We start from the raw sequence: 18,742 nt of genomic DNA, 5'->3' as shown, positions 1-18,742 counted from the left end.
CCCTTGTCTTGAATAATTGGCTACTGGTGCGTTAGAGTGTGTAGACTCTTCTCTGTTTTCTGTGCTAACATTATACTGTTCCACTTTGTCCACTTTCAGTCAGGGCCAGAGCTGCAGACCTCCTGATCAACCCACTAGACCCTCGCAACGCCGACTCTATTCGAGTCAAAATTGCTGATCTTGGAAATGCCTGCTGGGTGGTAAGAAACAATACCTGGGATTTTGTTTAAAAAACTGATGAGATTTAACTAGAGCTAGCAGTTCACAGAAAAGCAGCAGGTACAACACAGTACACACTTGCTGTTGGCATTGGGGTTTGAAACTTGTGTGAGAGTTTTAGTTACAGTCTTTGAGGTGCAGATATTTAAGTAAGGGTAAGGAGGAAGAGCAGGAGAACAAGCATGACATTAAACACTGATTTCCCTTCTGTGCTAGATTTGCACTGCTGCTTTCAATAGGATCTCTTTTCGCACTGCAAAAATTATTAGAGACAAGCAGCAGTAGCTAGCGGTGTACCGGCTGGTTGTTGAGAAGCACTAATCTCACACCGAAGCCTCACACAATAATTACACACAGGCAGATAAAAGCATAAATTAAAGCACCACACACATCCGTGGTGTTCAGGTTATTGACAGAACAACACGTCTGTTGCAATGGTCAGGCCAGAGTTGCACACACGTATTTAAAATGACCAATTACAAGGTTATGACAAGGTTTAATTTTCAAAGGCGTAAGATTAATGGACTTTAATTAAACAAAAGCATTGGTCAAGTGTTGTCTCAGTGTTGACTGATTAAAATAATACTAACACAGATTCAGAGAGTTTGTTTTAGCTGTAATTTCCAGTGTATTTGACAAATTTACAGAAAGCCATTCTCCTCTCTTCCTTTCTCTTTTTTCCTCTCCTCATTAGCATAAGCATTTTACGGAGGACATCCAGACGAGACAGTACCGTTCCATTGAAGTCCTGATAGGAGCCGGTTACAGTACTCCTGCTGACATCTGGAGTACTGCCTGCATGGTGAGGAGAACACATGCTCATTAACAGTATATTACATGCATGTACAGTACACTTCCATCTAAATATACACACATATGCTGTGTACATTCAGTGTTAGACTGCTCAGTTTGTCCTCTTGTAGGCGTTTGAGCTGGCCACAGGAGATTACCTGTTCGAACCCCACTCTGGAGAGGACTACTCCCGTGATGAGGGTGAGTATTTAAACCTTTTTGACATATTTACAAAATGTCATTTGCAAATTTATAAACACTGTCAGCTTCTACAGTTGTCTGTTCTACGGGGAAGTCATCACTGGATATTATGCCTTAAACATGTAATGTGATGTTGACTTAAAGATGTAAAATTGATTAGTAATGAGGGAAAATACTCAGTGTAAAAGCAAAGTGTCTTCATTGTCAAAATTTAACTGTTACTTAATGGGTTTCAGTTTTCCTCCATTGTTCACACGGATTGTGGTTTTAAGACTGCAAATGCATTTAAGTATGTATTACAACTTCAAATAAATTCACCTAACATTTAATAGTGAAGTTTATGAATATAAAAAAAATATGGTCCATGCAAGGCAAAATGAATCAGACAACAAATGGGTTTGAAACTTTCATTATCCATTTTTTTTTTGATTACTTTACAGATGGATAATTTTCTCTCCGTTTAATGTTTAGTGGTTCATGTTTGGGTTGTTGCTTCAGAATATTCTAACGTTCTATTTCTGTGTCTTGCGCTTGTGATTGTAATGTACCATTAGCATGGGGTGGGGGGTGTGTCCACAGGAACCCACAGACTCAATAGCTCACTTGCACTATGCATAGTATGCAGCACATCTCTCACTCATTAAGTGATTGGTTATTCTGTTTTGGCAGGTTTTGAGAACATTTCCCTGCATTAAAGCCATTACTTAGAGTATTGTTATTATTGTTGATGTTCAGATTAAACATAGAGTTGCAGCCTTCAAATACCTTTTTGAGTGTGCCTCTCCCCTCAGCCCTCTATATCTGACCCAGAGGGATTGTGTGTGTATGTAATGATGCAAATCCTTAAATATAGCTTACAGGTTAATGAATGAATAAAGGAATAGACACATAAATTAATTAAGGTAAGGACAACTAAAATTTTTTGCAAGGTCAGATGCGCTAACTAATAGATCTGTGTCTGGTCGTGGACTACTCCCCTGGGTGTTAATGGTATATTCCAACCAGAAACACAAAACAATGGACAAAAAAAAAAAGAGGACCAATTTGATCCTATTTCTCATTTGATTCATTCTGAAGATGTAAACAAAGAACTGCAAAGTGTTACGCCTTAGTATATAGTATTTTTATTACTCGTCTTAACATTTTCAGTATTTGACTCTTAGTTTTTAGTATGTAAGACAGTTTCAACAATGCGTTTGTTGTTTTGCTAGCACACTTCCTATTCTCAAAAGTGGAACTACTATTTGCAACAATGTGTACTAACAGTGGAGAAAAACTGTACAAAAAACAAGGCTGACTGTACTGTATAAAATAATGGATAAAAATGCCCCAATCGTGGCTTAGTTTTTAAGTATAGCCATCCCTCTCCCCAAATCCTCCTATCCACTGTCAACTGTAAATCCTGTCCTTTAATTCTGCCGCTATGCCTCCACTCATCTTCATCTACTGTTCACAAATCCTGAATGGTTCAAATGTTATAGATACACACAAAGCTCACACAGCTTAATATGTAGACTTTTGAAAAAATGGAAACTTTAATAACTTAGTCAGAGCAGCATTAGCCAGTTATCCTGTGAGTATGTGTGTATCTATATTTAGATCATATGTTACTCTGTCACAAGAGTATATCTGCATGTAGACTTCAGTCAGCAACCACACTCACTTTTCTTACTTTAATTCTTAGAAAAACACAACACATTCCCAAAGTGTTCACCCTCATATTCACCTCGCTCCTTCATCTCCACTGTTCTTTGATCTCACTCAGCTCATTGTGTTATTTTTCCTCATTGCACGTGACACACCGTTAACTCCCCGTTGCATGTTTTGCACAGGCGGTAAGCCAATGTGAGTTTTATCCTGATATCCTGATTTACAGAGCAGTACCTTTGATCTCCCAACATTGAGGCCACATTGATAATCCAGCTCATTCATTTCTGAATCTGAATGCATGTCACTTTTATTCATTTCATTTCCTCACCTCTGCTGTGGAGGCACAGCTCACTAACACAGGTTTTTCTACTTTACTATCTGTGACTGTCTCTTTTTTCCTTCCTCTTCCCTCTCTTTTGATCCCATCCTTACCCCCTTGTGGTCTTTTATACACCTCACCCCCTTTCTGTTTCTATTTTTCTCACATTTAATTTCTTTCTCCATTAATTCTCCTCTGTTTGGCGTCACCATTTCTTTCTCTGTATTTTTGTCTACATTTCCTTCCCCATCCTCGTCTTTTTCGGCTTCCTTTCTCCCTCCCCCTCTCCTCACTCCCACCTTCCTCTCTCCTCCATAGACCACATAGCCCACATCATAGAGCTGCTGGGCTGTATTCCAAGGCACTTTGCGCTCTCCGGAAAATATTCCCGGGAGTTCTTCAACAGAAGAGGTAGCGCTGGCCAGAGAGCTGGTGGGACTGGGACACACAAATGTCTAAGAGGGACAGAAATGGACACTAGCAGAGTATTTGGTCAAAATGGAATCTTTTAATTGAAAGTATGAAGCCGGCAATGAGAACCTAACTGTCTGTGAATGTGTCCATGCAGTACCCTCGGGCAGCTGTGTGTGTCAGCACCGTTCAGCCAGTGTATGTGTGTTGATGTGCGTGCATGCTGTAATGCTGAACCGTGCCTGTTCCCTTTGTGATGTATGTGGTGGTGGGCAGACCACATCGCTCTGATCATGGAGCTCCTTGGGAAGGTCCCACGCAAAGTGGTCGCTGCCGGGAAGTACAGCCGAGAGTTTTTCTCCAAGAAAGGTAATCGACACCGTGGTTAGTTAGTGGCTGGTTAGGTGAAGCGTAGGCCTCATCCTGAGGGATAGTTGTAGAGTACGCGGAGCTCAGTAGTGGTACCAAAAGCTGGATCCAATAGTGATTGTTGCGTAGTGACGTTTGCACACATTCTGCATTAAGGCAGGTCCAGATAGCCTCAGGTAAGTTGTCAGTCACAGCAAAAATAAATAATGAAGTGTACAACTGCACAACAATTCAGTACAATCACAATTTATCCAGGGTTAAGGTTTTCTGTCTCCAATGAACGTATATCTTAGTTTAAAAAAAAAGAAATATATAGTTTGATTAATTTTTAAGTAATTGTTCAAATTCACGAATCTAAGCACATTGTAACTAAAACTAACAAAATTAGTTGTTGAAGAGTTTTATCAAATCCAAACCAATATGATTTAAATGTCACTTGGTCTCGTCGTGACATGATTTTATCAATTAATAGAAAATATTTGTGATGATATGCTGGTACTGATTTCAATTTTGTTGCCCATTTCTGCTAAATGAACATTCAAATACTTTGTTGTAGTTGTCTTAATCTTTCTGTCTCTTAAATAATTAGAAAATGTATTATCTTCACACAGACTGGAGCAAACTAGCTTGTAGTAGAACAGACAGCAGATCAGTCAGATGTTCTGTGAAATATTGTCCAGAAGAAAGAAATAACGACAAGTGTTTTATCACTATATGTTATGTATCAAACATTAGGAGTAATAATTTACAAATTTGTGGTGAGCAGAAGTCAGCAAAAGTAACAGAACTAAAAGAAATAATGATGGTTAAGTCGCATTCCCAGCCTATGCATACTAAGGCTTCACCTTAGTGTGTCATACACCTTTCTGATTCTGCTCATCTACGAGCCTGGTAAGTGTGTGGATCTGTGTTTGATACAGCTGATAACCCTTGCACTCTCTCATTTATTCTCTTTTTAGTTTCTCTCGATCTCCTATCCTTTGTGCTCATATATTCTTCATAATGTGTCATGAGACCTGAATATTCCGCCTTTGATGTTGTCTGTATCTTAGGTCTGAGCCTGCACTTGATGTCTCAATGTTCTCCCTTTTATCTCTTGGTGCTCTGTTAATCTGGTCTGACTTTCTTGCTCTGTCTCTCTGGGCTTCTCCTGTCTGCCAAGAAGCCTTCGCGCAGTGCAGTCGTCCGGCTGCGTCACCTTGTTTCCATCATGCACACTGATTTTTGTTTAAATTTAAGGAAAGCAGATGCATTGATTGGAGATGTAACACCTGGAAAAACATAATTAACTTTTGTAAGAATGTAGACCTAAAGATTGTTTCTATTATCACCAAACAAAATAAAAATAACACAGCTGTAAAGGTTAATGTTGCCGTCAGAAATCACGTCAACACAGGGTCTTAATTAATCCCTTGCACAATGTGAGAGAATTCTTGATAAATGGTTTCCATTCCCCCATCTTGTGTACTCCAGTCAGTGCAGAGGAAAGAGAGGTTACCATGGCAGCCGTGGTTTGAACTGGACCTTCGGTCTTGATCGCTTCCATCATTAATCATTCTCTCACACTTTCTTTCTTCTCTGTCAGACTTGTAGACTCAGCCAACCGTTTTCCTCTTCTCTTGAATAATGAACACCTTCCTCTCCTTGTCGATTTCCATTACCTTTCCATCTCTGTGTCTATTTCTATCCATCTCGTCTTCTGTTTTAGTGGTTTTCAGCCAAGACTCTGCAGGTTTTCACTCCATTGTTGCAGCACCTCACTGATTAGCAAACCTTCAAACAGAGAGAGGTGAAGTAATTAGTGAAATCAGCTGCTGTCTGGAGTTTGGAGTCTGCATAATCATGGCTTACCATGGCATCTGGTTAAATGGCCAGTTCACCCAGATACCTGAATGAAATAGTGGAATCTATCCATGGAGATGGTTTGGAGACATTTTCACATATTTATATAGATTGTCGTTTGTGTCCCGAAAACATCAGACATTTAAATTTAAAAATTCAGCAGCAACATTTCTCTATGAGAACAACTAGCTTCACTTGTAACAACAACAGAAAAAATAAGTCTTATATTGGATGATATTCTTTTCCTGTTGTAATATGCACAGTAATCACCTTGTCACTTTCTGAGAAATCAAATTATATTCACAATTTAAAAATAAGTAATTAAGAGATAAATACAAAAAGAAATTCCTCTTCACATAGTTACACTCTGATGATTAAAATGTTGTCATTATAGGGTTATTGGTGCATTTATCATTTAAATCATGACACATTGTTTTCCTCTACATGATCATATATTGTCTCTTATACTATTTAAAAAATGGCCACACTGTATTTGTGTGTTTATGTCCTTTGAATCTTTCAGAGTAATTTTGATTTCATAGTTTTTAGAAACATGTTGCTGCTGAGCCGTCAAGATTTCAATGCTGTGAGAACCACAAATTACTTCTGATGTGGAAATAGAAACCTCTCATAGTAGAACTACACTATCTGCATGGCTAGACACCACTAGAGTTAAACTATTAGGCTGATGATGTTCCATGTTTTTCTTATTATCAACATATCCCATGATAAGATCAAACCTAACAATACCACTTTATGTACTTTCTTACTTCCTATTTGTTCCAAATGATGACGTAACGGTGGCAAGTATTTTTTTTAAAGGCAAAACTTCCTACAAAGGTTACTCAAACAGGAGTTTGTAAAGTATACTAATGGTAATTTCAGCTGCAGATGAAAAACTCATTTTGTGCAGGACTGAATGTGGGATTGAATCAAAATTAACTACAGCGCAAACAATAAGAAGAAACACATCAGCATTGTGGCTTAATGATGTGTTTTTATAGGTTTTTGGACAATAAAGGAACTACATAGTCCAAAGGTTTAAACGTCTGACTTTGGCATAAGATCCATTCATCATTATTTTAGTTTTAATTCTTGGGATTTGTTGAAAATGAGAAGATTCATTTTTTTGTAACCGTGAGGACCAACCCCTTTAACACCACTGCTGTTTGTCTTCACACCATCCTGTGCCATCATTGACTCTGCTCTGTTTGACCGTCTGCAGGTGAGCTGCGGCACATCACCAAGCTGAAGCCGTGGTCCTTGTTCGACGTGCTGGTGGAGAAGTACGGCTGGTCGCACGAAGACGCCGGACACTTCACTCACTTCCTTCTGCCCATGCTGGAGATGGTCCCCGAGAAGAGGGCCTCGGCCGGCGAATGCCTCAACCACCCTTGGCTCAACTTGTAGCCACAAACTCCGATTAATCGCCCTCCTCCTTTGCCCCCCCCACTAACCGTTAGCCCAAACATCCCCCCCTGGTGGCAGCCTGTGGAACCACAATATGGAGAGAAACAGTTGAGAAAGACTCCCTTCCTGCCCAGTCGCACACATCCATTACATGCTTACCTGACTAGGCTTAACTCCCACACATCTTTTCCCAAAAGGAATGTAAAGACAAGCCTTGGAGATAACATGATATAGCAGCTGTGTCTTCCTACACATCTCCCAAAAGGAATCAGATCATTTGAGGATGGATGCTGGCCACGTCCTAAAATGGGAGAAGTCAGGGTCTGTGTGAAAGAACCGTGCTTTCTTCTTCTCCTCTGCTGTCACGATGTCAGCCAGTCTCTTTCATCTGTCTACCTATCTCTTTCCAATTCTCAGTTTAACCTGCTTGGATCCAGTCGCGGCCCACTGACAGCTGCAGATCTTTTCGGCAACGGGAAAGAAAAGTCAACGAGTAGCCTTGCTGCAGCGCTGACAGTCCAGAACTCCATCTGCCATGACCTTTACGTAGCGAGGCCCTCAAACACACATGGGTGAGAGTGTTATCGTGTGTGAGAATGAGTGGGTGTGCCTGCGCTCAAGATCTGCCTACATCGACCCTTCTTCTCTTTTTCCAGCCCAGCTTTTCCCCCCTCCTAACCCACATCAGACTAAAAGTTTACACCCTGATTTTCACCAAGAATCTAATCCCAAAAAGCCTTTCTCACCTGTTTGGTTCCCCACATCACCCCCTTCTAAATGAGCTCCTACCTGGGGGCCACCACATGGAGCTGGAGGGCAGCCAGTCCTCCAGGGGGCACCACACTGACATTCTAACAGAGACAGACAGAATAGGTGCGGGACAAGCAAAAAAAACCAAAACAAAAAATGCAATCAGTTTCACGTGGAGGAGGACTGCTTGGTCTAAAGACTATTTTTAAAATGCATGGAGAGACTGATGGATCAGCATGAAGGGATATGACAAACGAACGATGGATGCCTTGTTTTGTTTGTACATTTCACTGGTTTCTTTCCAGTTTCATCACATCTCTTGGACGTTCTGTTAGAAAGAATTGCGTTAGGATATTTTGGTGCCCCCTCTGAAGATCACTATTTTACATACCCCTTCTCCGTCAGCTTTTGACATTCCTAAACTAACTGTTGGTCCTCTGCCATCATTCCTGACTTTTACTCCCGAGAACAATTCCGTTGATTCCTACTGTGGCACGTTTACCAGATTTGATCGGTACTATCCCCCTCCCCCACCTTTAGACCTATAGAGGAACCCTTTTATCCCTGAGCTTCTCCAGAAAGGGGATGGTCACATGGAGGTTGCACTTGTCTTTGTAGATGTCCTTCAGGGATTTGAAACCTTTGTACATAGAACTAAGATTTGGCAACGCAGACAAGCGATCGTGGACAAAGTTTCAACACACAAGCATCATTCCAAAAAAAAAACAGAGGCTGTTGTTGGCAGAACTTGACTTCCTCTGATGTAGTGGGGAGGCAGGGTGGGCTGCCATGGCTGGACCCCAGAGGAATGTTCAGACTGAACTGTGCCACCTGGTGGCTGAACGAGAGTACCGCATCGCCACACACCGCTGCTGCTCTCAGTGCCAACGCTCCAAGACGTTCCACTATATCTCTCCACTTAATCTCTATTTCTGTCGCACACACACACACAGACACACACAAGACTCGCATCGTCACAATTAGTCCAGTTGCCTATTTTTCGCAATAAATGAAAAAAAGATGACTATAAGTAAATGGTGAGATATTTTTAAAAACTATTTAATTCATTAAAAAAAATAGGAAAAAAAAGAAAACAACTTTTCTCTGGTTGTTGTGACCGTGACAGAATCTCGTCTTATACTGAGGTGATTGTGTTTGTCTATTAGAGATGTTTTTATTTCTTTTGTCATTACTATTATTATTATTATTATTATTATTATTATTATTATTATTATTATTAATAATTATTGACAGATTTTTTTACACAGTTGTCACCTCTCCCCTCCCTCCTTACTTGAACAGTGCTGCTCTGTCTGGGCTCTTGATGGTGATGAAAAAAAATCAACAGTTTTGCAATAAAGGGTATGTGATGAGTTTTTTTTGCACCAAAACCTCCTGATCTCACTCTTTCAGCCATGCTGACTGTTCTTCCTGATGACATTGACAGAATCGCGTCTTGTCTGTGTTTTTCATTGACAGATTTAATAAAATTGTAAATTAATGGATCCTGTGCCCTCGATGTAGTTAATTTTCTGCTTTGAAGTTGCAGCACTGTCTTAAAAGGGTTAGAGAAGTTAAAACAAGTGACTACGGGCAGCACGGGAAAGAAAAAGAAGATCAATTTGCATTGATTCCCTTATTTATTGATACAAATATTTCATATTGTGTTCCCACTATTTTAATTCAAAGTTAAAAGTAAAAGATCAGTTGTGAGTACAATCAGCCAAAGGATTCACATTGTTCATGTAGTGGATAAGAACAAACGTTACAGTACAGTGTGATTCACACTAGAGCAGATATGGTCCATTAGACAACATTACCTAAGATGCAATAAAAGACAGAGTGACAAAGGACATCCTGAGATCAATATTAGTCATTAAAAGGTAAAAATATGCTTTTGAGTATCAACTAGGGATTCCAAAACTATTTTGTTTTCTATCTTAAATCACTACAAATGGTCTCTGATGCCATCTGTGTCTGCCAATGTGTCTGGCTCATCCATTAGCACTCGATAAACTACAAGGGGTGCTTTGTGTAAAGCACATATACTCTCATTCATTATGCTGAGCTGTAGGGGCATGGGAGTTGATTTCATTGTGTGAAATGTTCGTACTTCAGTTAGACAGCTGATAATTCGAGAGTAAGAGTGATCAAAGTGGAAACACCCACTAATATATAATGCAATGAGGCAATACTGGCATCAACACGACTGAAATGTAGAGAGGAGACGGTGATTTTGTGATCCACAGTGGAATCTTGCATTGTGAGCATGAAGACAACCCTTCATTATGGCATTAGGAGGATGTACACATGAAGTGTATCTATAGATGGACCGAATAAATATAATATATAGTCAGGTCCATAAATATTTGGACATTGACACAATTTTCAGCATTTGGGCTCTGTACACCACCACAATGGATTTGAATTGAAACAATCAAGCTGTGCTTTAAGTGCAGACTTTCAGCTTTAATTTGAGGATATTTACATCCAAATCAAGTGAACAGTGTAGGAATTACAACACATTTTAGATGCGCCCTCCACCTTTTTAAGGGACCAAAAGTAAGTGGACAAACTAACAATCATAAATCAAATTGTCACTTTTAATATTTGGTGGAAAATCCTTTGCAGTCAATGACAGCCTGAAGTCTGGAACCCACAGACATCACCAGACGCTGGGTTTGGTCCCTGGTGATGCTCTGCCAGGCCTCTACTGCTGCTGTCTTCACTTCCTGCTTCGTGTTGCTGAGCTCACCAGTGCATTCTTTCTAAGAATGTACCAAACTGTTGATCTGGCCACACCTAATGTTTTTGCCATCTCTGATGGGTTTGTTATGATTTTTCAGCCTAATGATGGCTTGCTTCACTGATAGTGATGCTCTTTAGACTTCATGTTGAGAGTTGACCTCACCAGATTCCAAACGCAAATACCACACTTGAAATGAATTCTAGATCTTTTATCTGCTCCTTGGAAATGAAATAATGAGGGAATAACACACACACCTGGCCATGGAACAGCTGAGCAGCCAACTGTCCAATTACTTGTGGTGGAGGTCACATATTAAATGTGTTGTAATTCCTCCACCGTTCACCTGATTTGGATGGAAATGCCCTCAAAGCTGAAAGTCTGCACTTAAAGCATATCTTGATTGTTTCATTTCTAATCCATTGTGGTGGGGCACAGAGCTGAAACACTGTAAATAGTGTCAATCTCCAAATATTTATGGACCTGACTGTAGGTCTTACTACCCTTGCATTCACCTACTATACAGGTGCCTGTCTGTGTGTGATACGCTGTCCTTCAGCTGTGTGTGCTTATGTGCGCATCAGAGCAGTGAGGCACAGTTCTTTAGCAGCAGGGGTTTGGCCAAATCCAGGATGTCCAAGTTCGGATCGAGTGACCTGCCCAGACCTTCTAACACCATGATGGCAAACACAATGGAGGCAAAGTTACTCTCCAGCTTGACCTAGAAAAAGGAAAATCAGGAACATCATCAATGAGCAATTCCACACAATCATCGGTTTCAGTTCAGTTTGTTACTGGTTCAGATGGTTAAGTTTGAAAAATAGGCAAGGGAATGACTTTGCACCTGTTGACAGGAACTATCACACTGTTACTGTTTCTGTCTGGAAGCCTTTAACCAGGGAGTAACATCCTGTTTTATCTGACAATGAGCAGGCAACAGTGCTGTAAATCATCACTTCAATGCAAAAACCTACCGAGTCAATCAGCGAGTCAGTTCAGCCTGAAAATTCTATGTTTGTTCATACATGCACAGAATATACACTGTCCGTCCAAAAAGAAAAAGTCGCACAATATTTCGTTGGACCACCTTTAGCTTTGAGAACGGTACACATTCACCATGGCATCGTTTCAATAAGCTTCTGCAAAGTCACAGCATTTATTTCTGTCCAGAGTTGCATTATTTTCTACCAATATCTTATGTTGATGGGAGAATCGGACCACGGCGCAAAGTCTTCTCTAGTACATCCCAAAGATTCTCAATGGGGCTGAGGTCTGGACTCTGTGGAGGCCAATCCATGTGTGAAGATGACGTCTCATGCTCCTTGATCCACTCATTCACAATGTGAGCCCCATGAATCCTGGCATCATTATCCTACAATACCCTCATGCCATCAGGGAAAAAAACTCCATTGATGGAAAGACCTGGTATTTTTTAGGATACTTAGGTAGTCAGCTGACCTCATTCTTTGGACACATAACGTTGCTGAACCTGGACCTGACCAAATGCAGCAACCCCCGATCACAACACTGCCCTCACAGACTTGTATGGTAGACACTAGCCATGATGAGTGCATCACTTCATCCACCTCTCTTCTTACTGTGATGCGCTCATCACTTTGGAACGGGGTAAATCTGAACTCATCAGACCACATGACCGACCACATTTGTTCCTCGAAGACGATGGTTCACCACTATCCTTCCAGGTTTTAATGATGCGTTGGATGGATCTTAATCCAATTTTAGTAGTTTCAGAAATCTCCTTAGTTGTTTTCTTTGCTTGATGGAGGCCAATAATTTGATCCTTCTGAGACAGATTAACATATTTTCCGTGACCACAGGATATGTCTTCCAACATGGTTGTTTAAGAAATGAGAAGCTCCTCACTGCATCATCTAGGGTTAAATAAGTTGTTGCAGCTGAAACATATTCATCACTGCAGTAATTATTCAATGGAAGGCTCTTACCTATTTGCTTAGTTAGATCCAGGGAACAATGTTTTTTTTGGACAGACAGTGTACCTAATAACAACGGGCAAACTGACATTATAAACAAGACAAGTTTTTCCTGCATTAGATGAAAACACTAAGTACAATGGCACCAATTTGTTATGTTTTTCAGATCATATGAATATAGATTTATAGTTTCTTATGTTTTTTTTAATTAAAACATGAATCAGACGTGTCCAAAGCAGCAGCCTACCGAACTAGACCTTCCTGATAGCAGCATGAGGCAAGTGATTTAATCTTCCACTTCTCTGACATCACATTTCTTCATAGTGTTACAGAAATCAAAGAGAAACACTGGCAGCAATGGATCAGTCAGGACTCCCTGTTGTTATTAACTTAGTTTTTTCATTGGACATCTTCCATGTAACCTGGTAGTATGGTACCTTGTGTTTGATGAGAAGACTGAAGACTCTGGAGAGCAAGTCAGCCACTTGGATCTATGAGCAAAACAAAAACCCAGTAAAAAAAAAAAAACAAACAACAAAGCACGAATAGTAATAAGCGACCAGTATTTGTTAAGGTTACTGTCTGCTTTCACCGGATAATAGGACATTTCAAATACCCCCAGCTCATGGATGAAGAATGTTATACTGGTGGTTTGTGTTCACTGAACTCCTTGAAACCAAGACATTTATAGTATATATATAAAACATAACTTCACAAGACAGTTTTCTGATTAAGAATAGTCAGGGCTTAAGGCGGCACCGTGGGATTACACACAGGCAGATTTGTTTAATTTGCACATTTCATCCTTAACATGGACAGTGAGAACAGGAAAGCAAGCAAAGATTACAAAAGCACATGTTTTATTAAATCACACTAGAACACACAAGAACAACAAGCACAGTGCACGGCAGGAAGAGAAAGTAATACAATCCCACGTTGAGGGCCAAATTGAAAACGTGCTTTTTTCCCAATGTTCTCTGCACTTGAATGTAATAACAGAATAATCACAGCCTTCATCGTGACCATCATCACGTATCAGATGCAACAAAAAAGCACAATTGTCAGTTCCTACCTTTCCCAGAGCGAGGTGTTGCTGAGGGCATGATCCACCAGCTCGGCCATCTCCTTTTTGAACCGAGGCACATCACGACACTCGTTAGCTCGAGCGTGATGCAAAATCAAATCTGCCACTCGCTCACCCTGAAAATCAAAGCACAGCGCTGGTTAGGAGTTTTCCTGTCACCTTACAGATTTCATTCATTTCTTGCTTGGTATTTTCTTCTATATAAGAAGCATTTTAAATAGTAAACAACTGGTTAAATTCATTGTGAAAAGGAGGAAAAATGTGTCAAACAAGTTTTACACATCCTATAATATTTCTTTTTAGTTCTCATCATATTTCTTCAGATATTTATTTCTGAAATCAATTATCTGGAAAACACCAATGAAATTCTTTGTCATATTAACCCTCCTGTTGTTCTCATTTATGGGCACCAACAAATATTGTTTCCTTGTCTAAAAAAAATCCAAGAATTCAACAAAAAAATTCCCCAAATTTCTGCAAATTTGCAAAATCTTCAGGAAGAAAATTCCAATAATTCCTTAAAAGTTTCCCTTAAAAATTTTATTAAAAAAAAAAAAAAATACCCCAAATTTGGCAAGAAAATTCCTGTAAATATTTTTTTTAAAATGAGCAAAAATCTTCCAAAAAAATCCTAAAAATATCTAAAGTGATTACATATATATCAGTAAAACTTCTAATGTTTTCTTTAAGAACATTCACATAAAATTCAACCAAAATCCAGCGAAATTCACTGGATTTTGTTAAATTTTTTTTGTGAATGTTCTCAAGAAACATTTTTAACATTTCTTTTTTTCTACCAAAAAATGTTCAAAGATTTCCCAAAAATGTTGAAAATGTGGACATCAGAAGTTTTACTGTGAAAATATTTTTTTTTTCCACATTTTCAAACTTTAAAACGTGTCAATTTTGACCTACAGGATGACACGAGGGTTAAAGAAAGTAAACAGCTAGTTAACACTTTGTTTTATCAGAACATACCAAAAATAGTGTTTTAGTATCTGACTTTGACATGACAAATTTAACACTAAACAAAATATTTCATTAAATTAAACAGAAATGCTACAAACTGCTTACGCCAACAAATACTTCATATATGTTTTTAAGCAATCCAGACCATTCATCATAAAAAAAAAAACACCTAATACATCATTGTTTGAATTCCTGCCCTGTACATGAAGGACAGTGTTTGGATCCACCAAGCTATCAATCCACTACAGATCAACAATGGAAACTTTATGTACAGCCGTTGCATTCTTACTTGACGCAGCACCACAGCTGTGAAGACGGCCTTGAAGTTGGCCAGGTCGTGGTCGCTGAGCTGGGCTACGATGCCAGCGTCCAGCAGCACCAGCTGGAAAGGACACGGGTCTGGTCTGACACTGACCACCACTGTGTCCCACAAGTCGGTGAGGGTGGTCTTCCCATGCTGCTCCCCTGAGAGACCTTCACTGGAACCAGGATGAGGCCCAAGACGCTGGACAAGAATGTTGCCGGGATGAAGATCCCCGTGGACAAAGTTATCCACAAAAACCTGGAAGACAGATGCATACATGTAGATAACTCAAGAAAGTTAAAGTTATGAGGTAGGAAAAAACATATAATTATCTGGTAACATGCAGTCAAATTAACATGTCTTAAAATTTGTATTTAAAAAAAAAAAACTAACGCAGAATAGTCACATAAACCAATGCAGTAACTTCAGTAGCAAAATCTGACCATTTTCAGCAGGGTGTCTACTCCCATCCTGGCAATCCTCTGCTTCACCTCCTTGGGAATCTCAGAGTTCAGGTAGGTAGAAATGGGCTCACTCTCCTGACAAAAAGAGACAATGTTGGCCTCATTTAAGGATTTTAAAATACATCAGCTCAACTACAATACTTGAATATTGCTTTGAAATCACACACAGTAACCTCAATAGTCTGTTTATTTTTAAAATTACTTTCAGATCATTTTGTACTCACTTCAAAAGTTTCCACTAAGATGGTCCTGGTGACAAATGGTCGTAACGGAGTTGGGAACTTGACATACTCAACATCACGGAAATTTTCCCGGAAATGCTCGATGTTCCTTGCCTCAAATCGGAGATCAATCTGGAATAAATGTTGAGTCAGATCACTTAAATAAGTAGATATTTCCAGCTCCTTTTCTATGATGCTATTTTAAAGTATAGCGGAAGTGTAATTTGGTGTCTATAAATGTAGGAAGCCTAATTATTTAACTTTTGCTGCTTCACATGTTCCTAAAGTCTGACTTCAAGCATACGGTTCGTTTTTGTGTAACACCGACACACCAGCTCCCTTGTAATGTAACAAATAAATTAGAGACAAAGTCAAACAATTTTCAATATCTAAATGCAGATGAATACTCTTACTGTACCTGTTTGGTCATGAGCTTCTCAAACTCCCCTACGATCTCCCACATACTGAGCCATTTGAGTCCCGGCAGGCAGTGCAGAAGCCAGCTGCCTGCTTTCATAAGTAATAAATCCATCTCCACCTGTCTCCTGACGCCTGGATGGACCACCTAAAAACACCAAAAACCATTTATTAACATCAGCCGCAGACGTGAAAAACATATTACGCCATGCTCTAGTTAACATACAATTCATGGAGGCAATGTGGGGTGAAATAAGCTATTTTTTGATGGTGAGACTGACCTTGATAGCTACAGGTATCAGGCGTTCCTCCTCATGCTGACCCTCTGGAAGATTTCTCTCCTCATAGCCCTCCTCCTCTCTGCTCCCCCTCCAGAGTTTCCACAGAGTGCTCGCTGCACCTCCCAGACCAGGGATCTCCCAGGCTTCCAGCAAGTCTTCTTTCTCCATCTCCTCCACCAGCGACTGGAAGGCTGGGTCGTCCACCTGGTCCACCCTGGCCCAGCCTCGGTACACCTGGGCCACGCATCCTGAACCCACCGGCTCTTTGCTCTCAAACACCAAAACCCTTCTCCAGCCCTCCCCGAAAGCCCTCCGGAGGCACTGCTTGGTGTGTGACCAGGAGTGAGGACGCACCTTGACGTGGAGCCTGGAGAAACGTTCACAGAACTCTTGAGGGAAGATGTCTCGCCTGGTGCTGGCCCACTGACCCAGCTTGATGAAAGTGGGTCCAGATGTTTCAGTCACCCACAGCAGAGCGTCCAGCCAGCAAGACGCCCAGCGGGTGGACAGCAGAGCCAAGGGGGAGAGAAGAAGCAGGGGACCGAATTTGAGGAGCAGAACCAATGCACGGAGGCTGAGACGCAGAAAAAATATTATTTTGTGCACTTGGAGTTTGGCAAGAGACTTTCTGTCAGAAACCTTGAATGGAAGAGCTGCTTCCTGACATCTGGCTGCACATGATGACACACTGGCTGCACCCCAGCATAACAGTGCAACCTTGGGTATGTGGGTTAAAATCTGGCCTCTTTTAACAAAACATGGCCTGGTGGAGGTCTGGAAGAGTCTGATTCTGGCAAAGGAGCCTGCTTTCTGGAAGGTGTACCTCAGGTTAAGAAGGACTCCTCTTGCCGCAAAGACCATCATGGTCATCATATCAGAGGTCTGTTATCTCAGTCAGTCCAGGAGGTGACTTGGTCCACATGGGCTCGTCTTGTATTGCGAAACACCCTTTTGCAAAATCATCAGTAAAGAATGACTCCAAACTCGGAAAAAGCTGTATTCTGCACGTAAACATCCGCAGGTTTATGGCGCGGATTAACAGAAATATGCAACCTGGATGAATTCTACGACAAATATTGAATCTATTTGGCACAAATTCGTGAAATTACCTTAACCTATAGTCCTTGGCAATTTATTGCAGCTTCATGTACACTGGAAGAAAGAGAAAAGCTTCTTCTCTCACTGTAGACTGACACGATATTCCACGGTACAGCTGACGTTATTTCATCCAATACCACTGAAAACAGAACACCGATGAAAACACTGCAATGACAGACTACTTCCGGGTATGACGGTAGCATGGAGAGATCACGTGGCTGCGTCTTGAAGTTGCGCATAAAAAATGAGGAAAAACTTTTAACTGTTCGATACAAATCAGTTTAGTGGACATTGTGTGTGTTCGTTTACCTGTTTCCACGGTTCATGCAATGTGTGTCCGTCTTGTGTCGCATTTCTGGCTATTTTTTTTTTTTTAAACTGAGGAAAACTGTTTTCTTTAAACTAATTTAACAAGCAACGCTTTAAATTACCAACCGACGAAGCAGGTGGAGTGTATTGAAGACATTTCTTTCTACGAGGTAAGTACAAAATGTTTTTAAAACCATTAAATACTAAGACTATTTAAAATTGCTTTGACGTCGACTGGTCTGCAGATGGAGACATTTTACATATTATGCGGTTCAGTATGTCTTTCTCCTTGTACCAGTAGGAAGCAAAGGAATGAAGGGAGGAAAGAAGGATGCACAAATGCACGCAGTGATTTAGACAGCAGTTTGAATTTATTTCCTTGTCATAGTGCATTTTTTTTTAATTAATAGAGGGAAAAATACACGTGGAAGTAATACCATTAAGATTACTTTAGCTTCAGTGTTTCAGAACTTGCATTTAGGACCCTACACCTGGCTCACCTAACTGAAATGCATCTTTCATTAAAAATTATTAGCAATAATTAAACCATAATTTTACAATTTTGTTTGATTTCGTGTAATTATATTAAAAGCTGTCTCTTTTTTTCACATCTGTGTTCATTACAATTAAAATGGGCAAATTGAAGAAGTTTGTAATGAAAAAAAAATCTAAAGTCTAATTTTAGTATTCAAAAGGAAAGCAAGCAAACTTTTTCACAACGCTTTTCCAAACTGAAATTAGGGTTAGTGCTTTCCAGGACCAAGAAAGAGTAATGAAATTATAAACATGTGTTTTAAGATGCTTATTATGTGTGCTGAAGTGGCTTATCTGAGACTTTTTGGAAAGCTGAGAAGCATTAAAGAGAGGAAGCAACTCTTTGCACGAAGGCTGCAGCCAATGACTTATAATTTCTTAAAAATAAATAAATAAGTGA

General features: G+C 40.1%; 2 protein-coding genes across 7 annotated transcripts in view; one reads left to right on the top strand and one right to left on the bottom strand.

Annotated features, from left to right (window-relative positions):
• srpk2 (SRSF protein kinase 2) overlaps positions 1-9,468 on the top strand; it is an 80,924-nt gene extending 71,456 nt beyond the window's left edge. For 4 of the 6 annotated variants that reach the window (XM_035940588.2, XM_055008520.1, XM_055008516.1 and 1 more), the window contains 5 exons: positions 100-200; positions 914-1,021; positions 1,143-1,212; positions 3,869-3,961; positions 7,029-9,468. In XM_035940588.2, coding sequence (XP_035796481.2) covers positions 100-200; positions 914-1,021; positions 1,143-1,212; positions 3,869-3,961; positions 7,029-7,213 — 557 coding nt within the window. In that variant the 3' untranslated portion in view covers positions 7,214-9,468. Of the gene's footprint in view, positions 1-99; positions 201-913; positions 1,022-1,142; positions 1,213-3,499; positions 3,593-3,868; positions 3,962-7,028 lie in introns of all 6 variants that reach the window. The other 2 variants (XM_055008522.1, XM_055008506.1) reach the window with 1 other exon arrangement.
• On the bottom strand, positions 9,174-17,682 carry adck2 (aarF domain containing kinase 2). The gene is given in 9 exon segments (XM_023293467.3): positions 9,174-11,430; positions 13,099-13,152; positions 13,734-13,747; positions 13,750-13,861; positions 15,004-15,276; positions 15,462-15,557; positions 15,707-15,835; positions 16,122-16,268; positions 16,402-17,682. Coding segments are annotated over 9 exon segments (1,839 nt in total). The 5' UTR covers positions 17,275-17,682; the 3' UTR covers positions 9,174-11,289.
• Positions 17,683-18,742: the final 1,060 nt, after the last annotated feature.

The sequence above is a fragment of the Amphiprion ocellaris genome, chromosome 3, assembly GCF_022539595.1.
Source record: "Amphiprion ocellaris isolate individual 3 ecotype Okinawa chromosome 3, ASM2253959v1, whole genome shotgun sequence".
Classification (NCBI taxonomy): domain Eukaryota; kingdom Metazoa; phylum Chordata; class Actinopteri; family Pomacentridae; genus Amphiprion; species Amphiprion ocellaris.
This window is presented reverse-complemented; position numbering and strand designations above follow the sequence as displayed.